Source organism: Chiloscyllium plagiosum, chromosome 4, assembly GCF_004010195.1.
Source record: "Chiloscyllium plagiosum isolate BGI_BamShark_2017 chromosome 4, ASM401019v2, whole genome shotgun sequence".
Lineage (NCBI taxonomy): Eukaryota > Metazoa > Chordata > Chondrichthyes > Orectolobiformes > Hemiscylliidae > Chiloscyllium > Chiloscyllium plagiosum.
The window spans coordinates 60348703-60366988 of NC_057713.1; the positions used below are offsets into that span (position 1 = coordinate 60348703).

At 40.6% G+C, this 18286-nt stretch overlaps 1 protein-coding gene across 5 annotated transcripts in view; it reads left to right on the top strand.

The window, feature by feature from the left end:
- Nucleotides 1-18286, top strand: part of spidr (scaffold protein involved in DNA repair) — a 267753-nt gene that overhangs the window by 77087 nt on the left and 172380 nt on the right. For 4 of the 5 annotated variants that reach the window (XM_043688286.1, XM_043688285.1, XM_043688287.1 and 1 more), the window contains exons 6-7: nucleotides 5823-6076; nucleotides 11843-11943. In XM_043688286.1, coding sequence (XP_043544221.1) covers nucleotides 5823-6076; nucleotides 11843-11943 — 355 coding nt within the window. The remainder of the gene's footprint in view (nucleotides 1-5822; nucleotides 6077-11842; nucleotides 11944-18286) is intronic. The other variant, XM_043688288.1, reaches the window with a different exon arrangement.

Sequence of the window (18286 nt, forward strand, 5' to 3'; positions counted from 1 at the left end):
CCTGACGAGGGAGTCGCGGAGGGAGTGGTCTTTCCGGAACGCTGATAGGGGAGGGGAGGGAAATATATCCTTGGTGGTGGGGTCCGTTTGGAGGTGGCGGAAATGACGAAGGATGATCCGATGTATCTGGAGGTTGGTGGGGTGGTAGGTGAGGACTAGTGGGGTTCTGTCCTGGTGGTGATTGGATGGGCGGGATTCAAGGGTGGAGGAGCGGGAAGTGGAGGAGATGTGGTGGAGAGCATCGTCAACCACTTCAACTTCTCCTTTGATGCTGCCTGACCTGCTGCGCTTTTCCAGCAACACATTTTTAAGCACAAGTCAGGAACATAATGGAATGTTCCCCACTTGCCTGGATGAGCGCAACTGCAACAAGACCAAATGAATTTGATACTGTTTAGGACAAGCCAGTTGGCTTGATTAACACTGCATTCACAAACACTCACTTACTCCACTGCTGATAGCGAATTAGAAAATTTGTTACAGCACAGAAGGAGGCCCATTGTGCCTGCACCCCCTCTATAACTGTGTGCCAATCTCCTGCCTTTTCTCACATGAGCACAATTCTGACCAAATAATCATCCAATGTCCTCTTGAATGCTGCAATTGGGCCAGCCTCCACATATTTTCGAGCAGTCCATGCTATACCCAAGTTACTCGCTGTGTGAAAGTATTTTTCTCACATTACCCTTGCTTCGTTTGCATTTTGCTTTAAATATTTGCAAAGAGCAGAAGCAACATTACGTACTATCTCCAAGATTGACTGCAGCAATTCAGCAGGCTTCTTACAAACTCATTGTCACTATGATCTAGAAGAATAAGGATAGCAGATATGTGGGAACACCACCACCTGCTAGATCCCCACCAAGTTACTCACCATGCTGACTTGGAAATATATCGTTACTCTTTGTGTTGCTAGCCCGAAATCCTGGAATTCCCTCCTTCATGAAATTTTGAGTATACCTATAGCAAATGGAATACAGTTATTCAACAACGCCTCTTGCCACCATGCTCTCGAGGGTAGTTAGAAATATGCAGTAAATGCTGGCACACACCCCAGTAATATTTAGGATGATAGGACTGAGTGTATGGCTGCTAAATTTGCTGATGATACAAAAGATGGATAATAAGGAGGACATAACGAGTCTGCAAAGTATTTATTATAGATTAAGTGAGAGGACAAAAATTTTGCAGATGCAGTGTAATATGGATAACTGTGAACTTGCCCACTTTGTCAAGAAGAATTGAAAACCAGTATATTATCTAAATGCGTAGAGATTTTAAACTTCGAAGTACAGAGGGATCTGGGATTTCTGGTACATGAATCACAAAAATGTGTGTCGGTACAGCAAGTGATGAAAAGGTCAAATGGAATATTGTATTGCAAGCAGAATTAACTATAAAAGTAGTAATGTTTTGCTACAGGTGTGAAGTGTTGGTGAGGCTACACCTAGAATACTGTCCACAATTTTTTTCTCCTTAATGAAAGGCGGTAAATATGATAGAAATAGTTCAGTGGTGTTTTGTTTGATTAGAGGATTGTTATTTTACAAGGAAAAATTGGATAGGCTGAATCTGTATACATGAAGTTTAACTGGATGAGAAGGATCTTATTAAACCAAAGAAGATCCTGAAGGAAATTGACAGAATGGATCCTAAAGGATGATCCTCTTCATGTGTGAGACTAGAAATAAGGGACATAGACTTTTTATTTATAGATTTCTTTGAGGAATTGAAACTCTATTCACTGGAGCGCAGTGAATACTTATTAGGCAGGGGAAGGTAGATTTTTACTGACAAGGGAGTCACAGTTATTAGGGTGTTTAGAAATACAGACTTGAGGCTGCCATCCAATTTGCTGCAGTCTTATTGAATGGCAGGCTAGGAGGTTGAATGGTCTACTTCTAATTTGTATGTTTATGTATTTGTATATTATGGTTCCAAATAAAATGCATGTCTTCAGTGGTAATCTCTGGATTGTACCTCAGAACACAATCTTTCACACTTTGGACAAAATAGACAAGGCCATCTGCCAGTTTAAGAATAACAAGGCTGCTGGAGCAGATGGAATCCCTGCTGAGGCATTGAAGCACGAAGGCAAAGGGCTGCTTCTGCAGCTACTTGCCATTGTTTGCCTTATCTGGAAGGAGGAGAACATCCCAGAAGAGCTGAGAGATGCCACAGTTATGAGTATTTTCAAAGAAGGGAACAAGTCCGACAGTGGTAATTACAGGGGAACTCTCTGCTGTTGATCACTGGAAAGGTCATTGTGAAGCTCCTCCTCAACCGTCTTCTCCCTGTGGCTGAGGAACTTCCCCAGACTCTCTGTATGGCTTTTCGCCACGGAGGGGCACAGCAGACATGATTTTCACCATTCAACAGCTGCAAGAGAAATTCAAAGTAAAGAACCTACCCCTGTACGTGGCCTTCTTCGACCTTACAAAGGCCATTGCCATTGTGAATCAGAAAGCATTAGGGAGCATCCTTCTCTGCTTTGATTGCATCATGATGTTTGCCACGATCTTTCGCCTGATCCATGACATCATGTAAGTTGTGGTAATTATCATTGACCCATTCCCATTCGAACAGGTGTCCAGCAGGGCTGTGTCACTGTCCCAACCCTGTTGTGTTGCTGAACAAAGAGACCTTGGAGTGCAGGTTCATAGCTCCTTGAAAGTGGAGTTGCAGATAGATAGGATAGTGAAGAAGGCTTTTGGTATGCTTTCGTTTATTGGTCAGAGTATTGAATACAGGAGTTGGGAAGTTATGTTGCGGCTGTACAGGACATTGGTTAGACCACTGTTGGAATATTGCGTGCAATTCTGGTCTCCTTCCTATCGGAAAGATGTTGTGAAACTTGAAAGGGTTCAGAAAAGATTTACAAGGATGTTGCCAGGGTTGTAGGATTTGAGCCATAGGGGGAGGCTGAACAGGCTGGGGCTGTTTTCCCTTGAGCGTCGGAGGCTGAGAGGTGACCTTATAGAGATTTACAAAAATTATGAGGGGCATGGATAGGATAAATAGACAAAATCTTTTCCCTGGGACCGGGGAGTCCAGAACTAGAGGGCATAGGTTTAGGGTGAGAGGGGAAAGATATAAAAGAGACCTAAGGGGCAACCTTTTCACGCAGAGGGTGTACGTGTATGGAATGAGCTGCCAGAGGATGTGGTGGAGGCTGGTACAATTGCAACATTTAAAAGGCATTTGGATGGGTATATGAATAGGAAGGGTTTGGAGGGATATGGGCCGGGTGCTGGCAGGTGGGACTAGTTTGGGTTGCGATATCTGGTTGGCATGGACAGGTTGGACTGAAGGGTCTGTTTCCATGCTGTACATCTCTATGACTCTCTGACTCTACTTGCTGCAATGCTTTACCTCATCATCAATAAGCTCCCTGCTGGAGTGGAGCTAGCACACAGAACCTGTGGGAAATTATTCAACCTCTGCCACCTTCAAGCCAAAACCAAAGTCACCCCAGCCAGTGTCTTCGATTTGCTGTATGCAGATGATGCTTGTGTATGTGCAGTCTCAGAGAACATACTCCAGACCATTATCGACATCTTTACAGAGACATATGAAAGCATGGGTCTCACCCTACGCATATGCAAGACAAAGGTCCTCCACCACCTGGCCTTGCATTGTGGAACAAACCCTCGATCATCAAGGTCCACAGGGAGGCCTTCGAGATCATTGACCACTTCCAATATCTCAGAAGTGTCCCGTCTGCCAAGCAGCTATTGTTGAAGAGATCCAACAATAGTGTGCTAGTGTAGCGTTCGTCTTCCTGAGGAAAAGGATGTTTGAGGACACCAATATCAGATCTGACACCAAGATCATGGTTTACAGTGCTGGGAGTTGCCACCTTCCTAGATGGCTCTGAGAAGTGGACTATTTATTGTATACGCTTCAAGGCACTGGAACAGTTCTACCAATGCTGCCTGTGCAAGATCCTGGAAATCTGCTGGGAAGAAACACTCACCAACACTGACATCCTCGACTAGGCCAACATCCCCAGCATCAAGGCAGTGACCATCCTTAATTGGCTACAATGGGTTTGGCACATTATCCGCATGACCAACAAGGGACTCCCCAAGTGTGTGCTGTATTCCCAGCTTCGAAACTAGCAGGTTGAGCCCGAAGAGGACAGAGGCAGCACTTAGGATACCCTCAACTGGTGAAGTGGAACATTCCGAAAGACACCCAGGAATCACTGACCCAAGACTGTCTAAAGTGGAGGAGATGCATCTAGGAAGGCGTAGAACGCCTTGAGACTTAACATCAGGGAAAAAATGGAAGCCAGGTGAAAACATTAATAGGAGTGTGCTGCCACAACAATGTCCCATCTACTCCTTCCCTTGTCCACCACCTGCCCCAATGTGACAGAGCCTGTGGTAGCCGCATAGGTTTGTACAGCAACCTACAGACTTACCCTGAGAGTGGAAGAGAGTCATTCTTATCGAGAAGGGTACGCTAATGACAATAGGATCAAGCAGATAATAAGTGACCCAGTGACGTCGGAAGAGGGATTTTGATTTATTATGCACTGTGACCAGTAGTGAGGAAAGGTGGAGTTTTTCCTTTGGGATGGGCTTCACTTAAACCAGACTGGTATCGTGTTTCTGTGAATTATCAGGACTGTGGATAAGTACTGTATTAACTATAGGGAATTTAGGTGCAGAAGAGAGGTGGCGAGCTATTGTGAGGGTTCAGCTGAATGAAAATGTTTGAAGAGAAAAGTAAAGACACCATTGATTCTTGATAATTGAAGTAAAGACAAGCTGAGTAGGCTAGGAAGGGACGTAGAGTTTAATATTAATAACATATCAACAAATAATATCCATGCAAACATTACAGAAACAGTTACAGACGTTTAATCTGAATGCGTGAACCACTCACAATAAGGTAGATGAACTATAGCACAAATGGAGATGAATGATTTTAGGTATGATCACTTTTATTTTTATAAAGTGACTGAAGTTGTGAAATAAACCTTCCAGGATTCATAATATTTTGAAAAGACAAGCAGCTTTGATAATAAAGGATTATATCAGGATAGAAGTGAGAAAGAATTTTAATTCTGAAGATCAAGAAGTAAAATCACTATATGTGGAGATTAGCAATAACCAAGGTCAGAAAATTCTGGTCGGAGTAGGTGTAAGGTCATTGGATAGAGCATTCAGTATGAAATAGTTGAATATTTTGATAAAGGGTACTGTGAAATACTAGCTACAGAGGAGTTTAATCTCCTTACATACTTGACCAATCAAATTGACAAAGCCAGAATACTTCTGTGACAACTTCCTGGAGCAACATGTTGTGGAATTGACAAGGGACAAAGTCCACTTAGATCTAATATTGTACTGTAAAATGTGGCAGGGTTAACCATTTTTTCCCAGTGCCTTAACTGCACACAGTTCTGTACCAGTCTTGTAGTATGCATTGTAGGTATGTATATTAAAATACTCTGTGCTCATGTGGAGCAGTGGTAATGTCCCTTCCTCTGGGCTAAAAGGTTCAGGTTCATGTTCCACCTGTATCATAGCACATTTGAATGAAGTGATTAAAATATTAATAAAATGCTTTAGGATATAATAATTACGGAAGAGTATTCTCATAAATATGTGAAACAAGCAGCAATTAAATGGACGTCTGCAGATGAATAATTGATAATGGCAAGAATCTGTGCATTGTTTCAGCTCTGGAAACTTTTGATTCCTTCCTTTTTGTAATTGATTAGTTTCTTCACCTGTACTTTCCCTTAATGAGAGTGTATATGCATTTAAAATATATCACTGTGAAAATAATTTGCATTTATCTTGTTTTAGACGGCAGAAGATATTCTGGAGTTTTCATCTGATAATGAAAGCACAAAAGAACGTGAGTGGTGCACAAAGTCCATTCCATCTACTTCTGCATCACCACCTATACCTAATTGTGGATCAGAACATGGCAGGACCATGCGATCAGCAAGCAACTGGTTGAGAAGTGCACAAGCATTTCTACAGACGCCTGACAAGCAAAAGAGAAAACAATTCAAAACTCCAGAAGATTCTGCCAAAAAAAGAAAGAAATTTATGAGGTTAGCTAATACGCCCTGTTGTACATTTTTATTTGACAGTACAAATATGGAAAATTAATCAATTACGATTAATTTTCTCTTGTTATTTTACTTCTGAAATATCGCTTCAACTATTTTATGACTTCATAACATATTTCTGGGAAATATTGGACCTCTGGCTAGACTAAATATCCTGATAATTATCACAATGGACTCTCTTCCGGAATAAATTTCATTTGTACCAAGTATAGTTTACTTTTGCATACTGTATTTTTATAGGAGGATAGAATTATTGGCATTCAAGGCACAGAAGGAAGTAATTCACTCCTCTGTGTTTATGTTGACTGAAAGAGTAGCTATCCAGCAAAATCCTACTTTCCAGCTCTTGAATTGTCTCCTTGTAAATACAGTGAGGGTTTCTGTGCCTAACAGTGTTTCAAAAAAGTGAGTTCCAGACCCTTCTGGATGATAAAATTAATTCCCAACTCCTCTCTAATACCAATTACTTTCAATCTGTACTCCCTCCCTGGTTATTGAAGATTATTTAATAAAAGTAAATAAGATTTCATAAACTTGAGCGAATTATATATTACTGAAAGCTGATAACCCATTTAAAAATATACTGACATTCCAAATATCTGACAGTTTTGAATGCAGACATTTATCATGTATGAATAGAAAGAATTAAACTAAAAATACAGTTGGATCTGTCTTGGGCTGCAAATCAACGCAATTCAATAAATTGCAAAGCAAAAAAGCTTAATACACAAAACTTACTTTGCAGCAATGGTAAGTTCAGAAGTTACCAAAGAGGGTGCAAAAGTCACGATTTATTTTCTTGCAGGTTTGAGGGTGAATCAAAAATGGTCTTTGTCGAGGATTTTTTAAAAGAAAATTCTTAAGGTTTACGGATGTCAGTCAGAACCCATTTATAGTACTCGTACTATTTACTTGGAACTTGCTGCATCATATTAAGTTGTGAACTAAAACCTTTTGAAACAGGTTATCAATAACCCAAACCACAAGTGTTATCTGTAACAAATTTGACATCTCTTGCATTTGCTCCCATCTGAGGATAACTCAGACAGACAGGTACTTGTTGGATTGAGAGCATGATGATCTAACTATTTTAGTGAACAATTTCTATTTCTATGTAGTTTCAGAGAGAATATTGGTGACGTCATGTCATCCAAACAAAACCCGAGAACTGACTTTTGATAATCGGGCATTCTCAAGTTTAATCATCTCCTCCTTTTAAAAGCTGACCAATCCATCTTATATTTCATGCGTTTCCGACTTTTAATGTTGAAGCATGTAGTATGATGAAACTTTATAATGTATTATTGTTGTTTGTGAGCTTCCGTTCGAAAGTGGAAGAAAAATGAAATTTATTTTTCAATTCTTTGAAGGTCTGAAGTTGATTTTGAGCAATAATTTGAAACAGCTACATGACCAGCAAGACACCTGGGGAGATAAGAGGAGAGGGAGCCAGAAACAGGTTCATACAGCAAAAAAGATGTTTATGCTTTTATTTGCTTTCTGGGCTAGAGGGAAACTCTGAGAAGCTAAGAAGTCAGTAGGAAGGAAACTCCAAAAGCAAAAGGCCTTGGAGGTGTCAGCAAAGACTACTCTCAGAAGGGTGTTGAAGATATGAGTTTAAGTAACCCATGTTAACCCGTGTTTCGAGAGTGTGGTGCTGGAAAACGCAGCAAGTCAGACGGCATCCGAAGAGCAGGAGAATTGACATTTCGGGCATAAGCCTTTCATCAGGAATCTGATGAAGGACTTGTGTCCGGAATGTTGACCTGCTGTGCTTTTCTAGCACCACATTTTCAACTTTTGATCTCCAGCATCTTCAGTACTCATTTTCTTCTAACCCATATGTTTGCTGAGTTAGCCTGTTTAAAAGTTTTGGGGAGATCCTTTATATAAAGTAACATCAAGTGATTCTACAACAGAAATTTATGAAAAAAGAACTGATTGTAGCTGTGCCAATTTAGCGAGAGGGTTTAGTCTAGAGAAAGAGATTACTCTTTACTAGGTTTGAATGACTATAAGGCTATTGCTTGGCTGAGGGATGAATGATTCTTTTTGATGTTTGTAATTACTCCAGTAGTTCTTCTATAATGTGAGGTAGATCATGTTTTATTTTTGTGTTTCATTTTTAAAAGTATATTGGCGGCCTCTTCTAACTGATCTCTGCAGTAGACAAAAAGAAAGATTAAGATTGTGGTTTATCAAATAGACTTCATTCTGGGATCTCACTTGTCATGTGTGACTTTCAGCAGGTATCACAAAAATAGCTAGAATTGACTGTTGAATGGTAGGATTAGAAAACATAGTGCTTATGTGTGACTTTTCTGTTTGTTATTTGAAGGGGGGCATAAAGCATTTGATTGGTAGGAATAGCATGAGGGGCTGTATTTTGTCTACTTAAGTTGGCTTAACTGACTTCGAGAATTAGGTTTGCAGTCTGTTATATAGTTTGTTCTTTTTCCTGTGAATGTAAAATAGTAATATGGATAACCAGTGTTCTTATTGTCAGAGCAAAGATGCTTCCATTGCAAGCTTGTAGAAAGACCGAAAATCAGATTTTCAAGTTACAAAACATGTCTGACCATTGTGTTTCTTATGTTTCTAAGAAAAACTACAGTTCTAGAGAGGTTATTGCATTACAGTCATATTTTGTGTCACGCTGCAGTAGAATAACATTAGGGCTTTAAACAGTGGCAGGGATGTAAAAGAAAGTTATTTCAGATTGTCTCCCCTGCCCAATTATCCTTTATTTTCAGCCAGAAGAAAATATTATATGACAGATTCAAAAATATTATAAAATTGTTTTGCAATACATTTGTCTGTCTATTCATGATGTTCAGTCTGCATGAGTTGCAATATCCACAAGAACATATTGCAAGAGTTGATAAGATTACTTGTGCATGTAGCTGTTGTCTGCTTTATGCTGCAACATGAGATCACACATTATGGTTGAATGCGATTTTCCTGTTTCTTTTGACTTACTGTGCCCATGGATATCTATAATTGTGTTACTAAATTTGTTTGCAATTTATCCCATTAAGCACAGCGGTAGTGCCATATAGTGTAATATGGGTGTGCACAAAAATGGGACTTTGCCAACACAATATTCTACCAGTACTTTTGTGGACTGATGCACCTGTGACAGGTAGATTGGTTGAGGATTAAGTAAAGTAGGTTTTTCCCTTTTATTTGCTCCCCATATGCCATAGACACCATCTAGTAGCTATGTCCTTTAGTGCTCTACCAACTCGGTCAGTAGTGGTTCTGTCAAGTCACTCTTCGTGATAAACATTGAAGTTCTCCATCCAGAGTAGATTCTGTGTTCATGTTACCTTCAATGCTTCTTTGAAGTGGTGTTCAATATTGAGGTGAATTCAGCTGAGGGCAAGGGGAATCAGTCAGGAGATGGTAATCAGCAGGAGCTTTTCAGCAAGTGTTTGATCCCTCGTCTGGAATCAATTGTGAGCACTCCAGGGCAATTAGAGTCATAGAGTTTTTACAGCACAGAAAGAGGCTGTTTGGCTCATTGTGTCCATGACACTCGTAAAACATTCATCTATTCAAATCCTATTTTCCAGCACTCCGCTTATAGCCTTGCATGCTGTGGCATTTCAAGTGCTCACTTAAATGTGTTGAGGCACCCCTGCCTCTAGCACCCTTTCATGCAATGAGTTCAGATACTCATGACTCTCTGCTTTGAAGAATTTCTTCCTAATGTTTCCTTTAAAGCTCCTGCTTCTTAGCTTAAAATAGTACCCCTGGTTATTGAGCTGCTACTAAGTGTAAAAATTTCTCCCTATCTACCCTGTTCACGTTGCTCAGAGCTTTGTACAAATCAATCATATCTCCCTTCATACTCTTTCTTCTCTAAGGCAAACAGCCCAGCCTATCTCTCCTTGTAGTTGGATTGCTCCAGCCAACAAACATCTTGGTTGAACACACAAAAACAGAAATTGCTGGGGCAGTTCAGTTGCTCTAACAGCATCCGTTGTGAGAAACAGACTGGTTAATGTCCTGGGGACTCTGGTTCAAACCCCACCAAACAGTTGGTGGATTATAAATTCATTAATTGTAGCTAGTTTCCTTGAGGGAGGAAAAGTGCTGGTTCACCAATGTCCTTTATAGAAGGAAATCTTCTATCCTGGTCTGGCCACCATCTGACTTCAGACATTAATTATGTACTTGACACTTAAATTTTTCAAGTCCAGTAACCCTCCTCCAGAAGGGTGGAATCTAGAGGATCTCTTCTATCTTCAAAGATCTGTGGACATGCAAACCAAGGTCCCTCTGATTCTCTGTTTTTTTAGGGTCCTACTTCTAGTTCCTTGCCTTGTTAGCCCTCCCAGTGCATCACCTCATTTTTTTTGGAATTAAATTTCATTTGTCAATGTGCTCTCTGAATATCTCTGTCCAACCCTCACCTTTGGTGGGATAGAAAATGCCCGGGAATAGTCACGATGGTGTCTAAAACATTGGAAAGCATTATTCTGGAAGTATGCAAGCTGGATGTCAATAGAGACCTAGAGGTTCAGGTTCCTTGAAAGTGGCACTGCAGGTGGACAAGGTGGTGAAGAAGACATTTGGTATGCTTGCCTTCATTGGTCAGAGCATTGAGTATAGGAGTTGGGACATCACATTGAGGCTGTACAGGATGTTGGTGAGGCACCTTTGGAGTACTGTACTGTATATAGTTCTGGTCACCCTGCTATAGGAAGGACATTATTAAATTGGAGACAGTGTAGAAAAAACTTACAACGATGTTACTGGGAGTGGAGAGTTTGAGTTGTAAGGAGAGGCTGGAAGGCTGGGACTTTTTTCTCTGGAGTAGGAGGATGAGTAGTGGCCTTATAGAGGTTTATAAAATCATGAGAGGCACAGATAAGGTGAATAGCAAAGGTCTTTTTTCTAAGAACGGTGATTTCAAAATGAGAGGGCATAATTTTAGGTGAGAAGAGAAAGACGTCAAAGGGACTTCTTCACTATCCTGTTTACCTGTGACTCCACTTTCAAGGAACTATGAACCTGCACTTCAAGGTCTCTTTGTTTGACAACACGCCACAGGACCTAACCATTAAGTGTACAAGTCCTATCCTGATTTTCCCTATCAAAATGTAGTACCTCACATTTGTCAAGATTAAACTCCATCTGCCACTCCTTAGTCCATCGGCCACACACCCTCTGAAAACATGCCTGGCGAGGCTGCTGTAAAATCCATCCTTAGAAAACACCAGATAGATTGAGGCCAGAGTACTGTGTGCCTCTTTGGTCATTTAAAATATGGCAACAGTATAATTGCACTAGAAAGGACATAGAGAAGATTTGTGAGGATTTTACCAGGAATGGAGAACTTTAGTGTGAGCAAAGATTGACCTGGCTAACAATATTTTCTTTGAAACAGTTGAGGATAGTGGAAGTTTGTTATATGATATGAGGATCTTAAATTGTGACTTATTTCTGTTACAAAGCGTTCAATAGGCAAGAGACATAGCCGTTAGTTGTTTCATAAAAGAATTCGTGGAGAGATGAGTACTGTTTTCACTCAGAACATGGTGGGCCTGTCACTGCCCAGACTTATGTTGGCTGACACTTTTTATTTGCATGCACATAATGTGTCATTGATGAATCTTTGCTTCTTGTTACCTATACTATGAGAATGTTAGCACTCAGTTGTAGAACACAGCAGGTCTAAATCTAAGATTGAAATTTCCAGCATTTAGGATAAAGCTGATTTAAGATATTTTGTTCCTACAGGGGAGGGCTAGCAGAGAGATTAAATAGGCTACAGTGCCGAGAAAGGTCTGCCATCAACTTTTGGAAGCATCAGTCTCTAGCTGATTTACAAACTCATACAGGTAGGATTCCCGTATTACTTAAAATATAATTCTTAATATAATATAATCTGAAGAAATCTACTTTTGCAACTATTTATGCATATAAACATGCGTAAGCAGTCATAGGAGACAGGAGTGAAACTTTAGTGATTAGCAGTTTCGTGGGAACGGAATTGAAGGAATAAGAGATTGCTGTCTTGGACAAGATGAGCTCAGATACCATGAGGATGGATGAGAAAGATACCAGAAAAAGATGCAATTAATTTTTGATTTTTGTCTTGAGTGTAGGCATTGAGCACTTGAATAAGGCAGAATATAAGCAACTGCAAAATAAAATTTGTCACAACCTCTGAAAAGCGACTCCAACTGTGTATGATTTTGTTTTCAATTTTTGCACATTGATATGATTTAATACCTTGTAGTATTTGATAAGTAAATATAGCATAAATGTAATGATGGACAGATTAAGTCATTGCTCAGTGCCCATCGGGTGTATATAGAAAAGGTAAAAATAGATTGGAAGTGATGAAGGATACATTAAGTTATGAAAATTTACAATGTTCAAAATGTAGATATTGAGAGGAACCACCGATTCCTGATGAAGGGCTTTTGCCTGAAACATTGATTTTTCCTGCTCCTTAGATGCTACCTGTCCTGCTGTGCTTTTCCAGCACCACTTTAATCTTGACTCCTTTCTTCACTGTACTGACCAATGAAGGGAAGCATGCCAAACACCACCATCTCCACCCTATCACACTTTAGCACTGTCCAATACATCACCAAGTTTGGTACCATCTGCAAACTTACTAATCATACCTCCTATATTCATATCCAAATCATTTATGTAATTAACGATACTTGTGGCACACTACTAGTCACACACCTCCAGTCGGAAAGCAACACTCTCCACCACCCTTTGTCTCCTCCTATCTTGGCCAACTCCCATGGACTCCATTTGATCTAATTTTGCTAACCAATCTACCATGCGGAACCTTGTCAAATGCCTTATTGACATCCATATAGACAATGTCTACCACTCTGCCTTCATCAGTCATGTTTGTCACTGCTTCGAAAAGCTCAAATCATATTAGTGGGTTAGTAAGTTTGCCAATGACCCGAAGGTTGGAGGAGTTGTGGATAATGTAGAGGGCTGTTGCAGGTTGCAATGGGACATTGAAGGAGGCAGAACTTAAGTGGCAGATGGAGTTCAACCTGGAAAAGAGTGAAGTGATTCACTTGGAAGGTCGAATTTGAATGCAGAATACAAGGTTAAAGTCAGGATTCTTGGCGGTGTGGAGGAACAGAGGGATCTTGGGTTCCATGTCGATAGATTCCTCAAAGTTGCCACCCAAGTTGACAGGGTTGTTAAGAGGTTTATGGTATGTTGGCTTTCATTAGCAGGGGGATTGTGTTTAAGAGTCACAAGGTTATGCTGCAGCTCGAAAGAGCCCTGGTTAGATCACACTTGTAATATTGTGTTCAGTTCTGGTCACCTCATTACAGGAAGGATGTGGAAGCTTTAGAGAGGGTACAGAGGATACTTACCAGGATGCTGCCTGGACTGGAGGGCATGTCTTATGAAGAAAGGTTGAGGGAGCTAAGGCTTTTCTCATTGGAGCGAAGAAGGATGAGAGGTGACTTGATAGAGGTGTACAAGATGATGAGAGACATAGACAGATTGAATAACCAGAGAGTTTTTCCCATGGTGGAAATGTCTATCATCAGGGGGTATAATTTCAAGGTCATTGGAGGAAGGTTTAGGGGAGATGTCAGAGGTAGGTTCTTTTCACAAAGAGTCGTGGGTGCGTGGACTGCACTATGCAGTGGTAGTAGAGTCAAATACATTAGGGATATTTAAGTGACTCTTGGATAGGTACATGAAAGATAGTACAATGAAGGGTATGTAGGTTAATCTGATCTTAGAGTAGGATAAAAGGTCAGCACAACATCAAGGCCGAAGGGCCTGTACTGTGGTCTACTGTTCTAAGTTCTATATTTGATAGTGAGACACGATTTCCCATGCAAAATCTATGTTGTCTGTGCCTAATCAGTCCTTGCCTTTCCAAATGCATATAAATCCTGGCTCTCAGAATCCCCTCAAACAACTTACCCACCACTGATGTTAGGCTCACTGGTCTATAGTTCTCTGGTTTTTCCCTCTCACATTTCTTAAATAATGTCACCACGTTAGCCAATCTCCACTCTTCCAGCACTTCACCTGTGGCTATCAATGATGTAGATATCTCAGCAAGGGGCCAAGCAATCTGTTCCCTCATTTTCCACAAAGTTCTGAGATTCACCTGAGCAGGTCCTAGGGATTTATCCACCATTATGCATTTTAAGACGTCCAGCATCTCCTCTTCTGTAATATGGACACTTTTCAGGATATCACTATTTATTTCCCCAGTAGCTTCCATGGCCACCACCACAGTAAATACTGAAGAGAATTATTCTTTGGTATCCTACCCATCCCCTGTGGTTCTACGCATAGATGGCCTTGTTGATCTTTGAGGGACCCTTTTGTCTCCTTAGTTATTGTTTTGCCTTTAATGTATTTGTAGAATCTCTTTGGATTCTCCTTAACCCTATTTGCCAAAGCTATCTCATGTCCCCTTTTTGCCCTCTTGATTTCCCTCGTAAATATACACTTACTGCCTCAAGGGATTCATTCAGTCCCAGCTGTCTATACCTGACATTGGCCTGCATCTTTTTCTTGAGTTTTCTTGACAGAGCCTCAATTTCTGTCGTCATCCAGCATTTCCTACCCCTATCAGCCTTTCCCTTCGCACTAACGGGAACATAATTTTCTCTGAACTCTCGTTAGCTTATTCTTAAAGGCTTCCCACTTTTAAACCATCCCTTTACCTGTGAATAGCCTCTCCCAATCAACCTTTGAGATTTCTTGCATAATATCATCAAAATTGGCCTTCCTCCAATCTAGGACTTGAACTTTTAGATCAGGTCGATCACTTTCCATGACTAATAGAACTAATAGAATTATGGTGACTGAGCCCAAAGAGCTCCCTCCCTGGCATAGCAGTCACTTGCCTTGCCTTATTTTCCAAGGGAACATAAGAACTGGGAGCAGGAATAGGCCATCTGGCCCTTGGAGCCTGCTGTGACATTTAATAAGATCATAGCTGATCTTCTCGTGGCCTCAGCTCCACTTGTCATCCTCTCACCATAACCCTTATTTCCTTTACTATTCAAAAAGTTATGTATCCTAGCTTTAAAAGCATTTACTGAGAAAGCCTCAACTACTTTATTGGGCAGGGAATTATATAGATTCACAACCCTCTGGGTGAAGAAGTTTGTTCTCAATTCAGTCCTAAATTGTTCCCTGTAATTTTGAGGCTATGTCCTCTTGTCCTAGTTTCATCTGTCTGTGGAAACATCCTCTCCACTTCTATCTTATCTATTCCCTTAATAATTCTATTGGTGTCTATTAGATTTCCCCCCCTTTCTTCAAAATTCCAATAAATACAATCCCAGTCTACTCAGTCTCTCCTCATATCCAGAATCGACATTGTGTACCTGTTTTGCGCCCCTCTAATGCCAGTACATCCTTTTTCAAGTAAGGAGACCAAAACTGCATGCATTACTCCAGGTGTGACTTCAGCATCTTATGCAGCTGCAACATAATCTCCCTGCTTTTAAACTCAATCCCCTAAGCAATAAAGGGCAAAATTCCATTTGCCTTCTTAATTACCTGTTGCACCTGCAGACCAACCTTCAGTGATTCATGCACAAGGATATCCAGATCCCTCTGCATAGCAGTGTGCAATTTTTTTATCATTCAAGTAATAATCCTTTTTACTGTTGTTCCTATCAAAATGGATGACTTCACATTTAATAACATTGTACTCCATCTGCCAGACCTTTGCCCACTTAAACTATCTATGTCCCTTAGCAAACTTTGAGTCCTTTACACTCTTTGCTCTTCCACTCATCTTTGTGTCATCCGCAAACTTTGATACATTACACGTGGTTCCCAACTCCAAATCATCTATGTAAATTGTGAACAGTTGCAGTCCCAACTCTGATCCCTGAGGCACACCACTAGACACTGATTGTCAACCTGAAAAACACTCATTTATTATGGGGTGGCATGGTGGCACAGTGGTTAGCACTGCTGCCGCACAGCGTCAGAGACCCGGGTTCAATTCCTGTCTCAGGCAACTGTCTGTGTGGAGTTTGCACATTCTCCCCGTGTCTGCATGGGTTTCCTCCGGGTGCTCCGGTTTCCTCCCACAGTCCAAAAATGTGCAGGTTAGGTGAATTGGCCATGCTAAATTGCCCATAGTGTTAGGTGAAGGGGTAAATGTAGGGGAATGGGTCTGGGTGGGTTGCTCTTCGGAAGGTCTGTATGGACTTGTTGGGCCGAAGGGCCTGTTTCCACACTGTAAGTAATCTAATCTAATCTAATAATTGCTCTTTGCTTCCTGTGAGTTAACCAATCCTCTATCAATGCTGGTACTTTACCTGTAATGCCTCACATCTTTATCTTATACAGCAACCTTTTGTGCAGCAACTTGCCGAATGCTTTTTGGAAATCCAGATACACCACATCTACTGGATCCCCATTATTCACCTTGCATGTAATGTCTTCATAGAATTTCAACAGATTAGTTAAACAATCCCTACCTTTTAAGAACCCATGCTGCGTTTGCCCAACAGGACAATTTCTATCTAGATCCCTTGTTATTTCTTTCTCGATAATAGACTCAAGCTTTTTCCTCACCGCAGAAGTTTAGCTAACCAGCCTATGAGTCCCCATCTTTTGTGTACCTCTTTTTATTAACAGTGGCATCACATTTGCTGTTTTCTAATCTGCTGGAACTGCTCCAGAGTCCAGTGAAATTTGAAAAATGACCACAACTGCATTTGCTATTTCTCCCACCATGCTTTTTAGTGCCCTGGGATACATTCCATCAGGGCCAGGAGACTTGTCTACCCTTCGCTCTGTTAGCTTGCCCAACACTACCACTTTCGTGATAATGATTATTTCCAGTTCTGCAATTACTGGCATGTTATTCGTGTCCTCTACTGTGAAGACCGACACAAAATACCTGTCAATGCCTCGGCCATTTCCTCAAAACCTATTACTAAATCCCTCTTCTCATCCTCTAAAGAACCATTGTTTACTTTAGCCATTCATTTTCGTTTTATATATTTATAGAAACTTGTGTTTCTCTATATCGAGACTTTTGTCTGTCTTTATATTCTGAGCTAGTTTATTCTCATAATCTATTTTGCTTTATTGCTTTTTTGTGGCTTTCTGTTGACCTTTAAAGCCTTCCCAATCTTCTAGTTTCTTGCTGATCTTGGTCACTATGTATGCCTTCTCTTTCAATTTGATAGCCTCACTTATTTCCTTAGACACCCATGGCAGATTACCACTTTTCCTCCAGTCCGTTTTTTTCTCTAGTACATACTTTGGCTGAGCACTTTGAAAAATTGCTTTGAGAAACCTCCACTGATCATCAACTGTCCCACCATAATGTCTTTGCTTCCAATCTACTTTAGCTAACTCCTCCCTCATCCTATTGTAGTCTCCTTTGTTTAAGCAAGGGCCCTGGTATCGGATTTTCTCTTTCCATCTGTGTTTTAAATTCAACCATACTGTGATCGCTCCTTCCAAAAAAATCCTGAACAATGACATCATTAATTTTCCTGTCTCATTGCACAGGACCAGATCTAGCTTGCTCCCTCATCGGTTCCATTACATACTGTTTAAGAAATTTATCGCGGACAAATTCAATGAACTCTTCCTCAAGGCTACTCTGATCGACCTGTTTCGACCAATTGATATGTAGGTTAAAATCCCCCAAGATAATTGTTGTACCATTTTTACAGGCATTAATTATTTCTTGATTATTCCCTGCCCCAATGTGATATTATTATTTGGTGGTCTATAGACTACACTTATCAGTGACATTTTCTTCTCAAAATTCCTAATTTCCACCCAAATGGATTTAACCTTATTCTCCACAGAACCCATGTCATCTCTCACCACCACTCTGATGCTATCCTTAAGTATCAGCACTATACCACCTCCTGTCTTTCCTAATAGTTGGATACCCTTGGATATTTAATTCCCAGTTGTGACCATCCTGCAACCATGCTAATTTGTGATGATTTGTGCCATTAACTGATCTATCTCGTTATGAATGCTATGAGCATTCAAGTAAGGTGCCCTTGTTACTTATTGTACCCTCTTTATGAATTCCAACATCTCAATTAACAGTATCTCTTGAGTTATCCTTCCTTTTTACTTCTTTCATAGTCTGCCATGTAGTTAAACCTCTTGCACACATGCTAACCTGCTGCTTTCCTTTTTATTTACCATCGTACTACTTGTCGT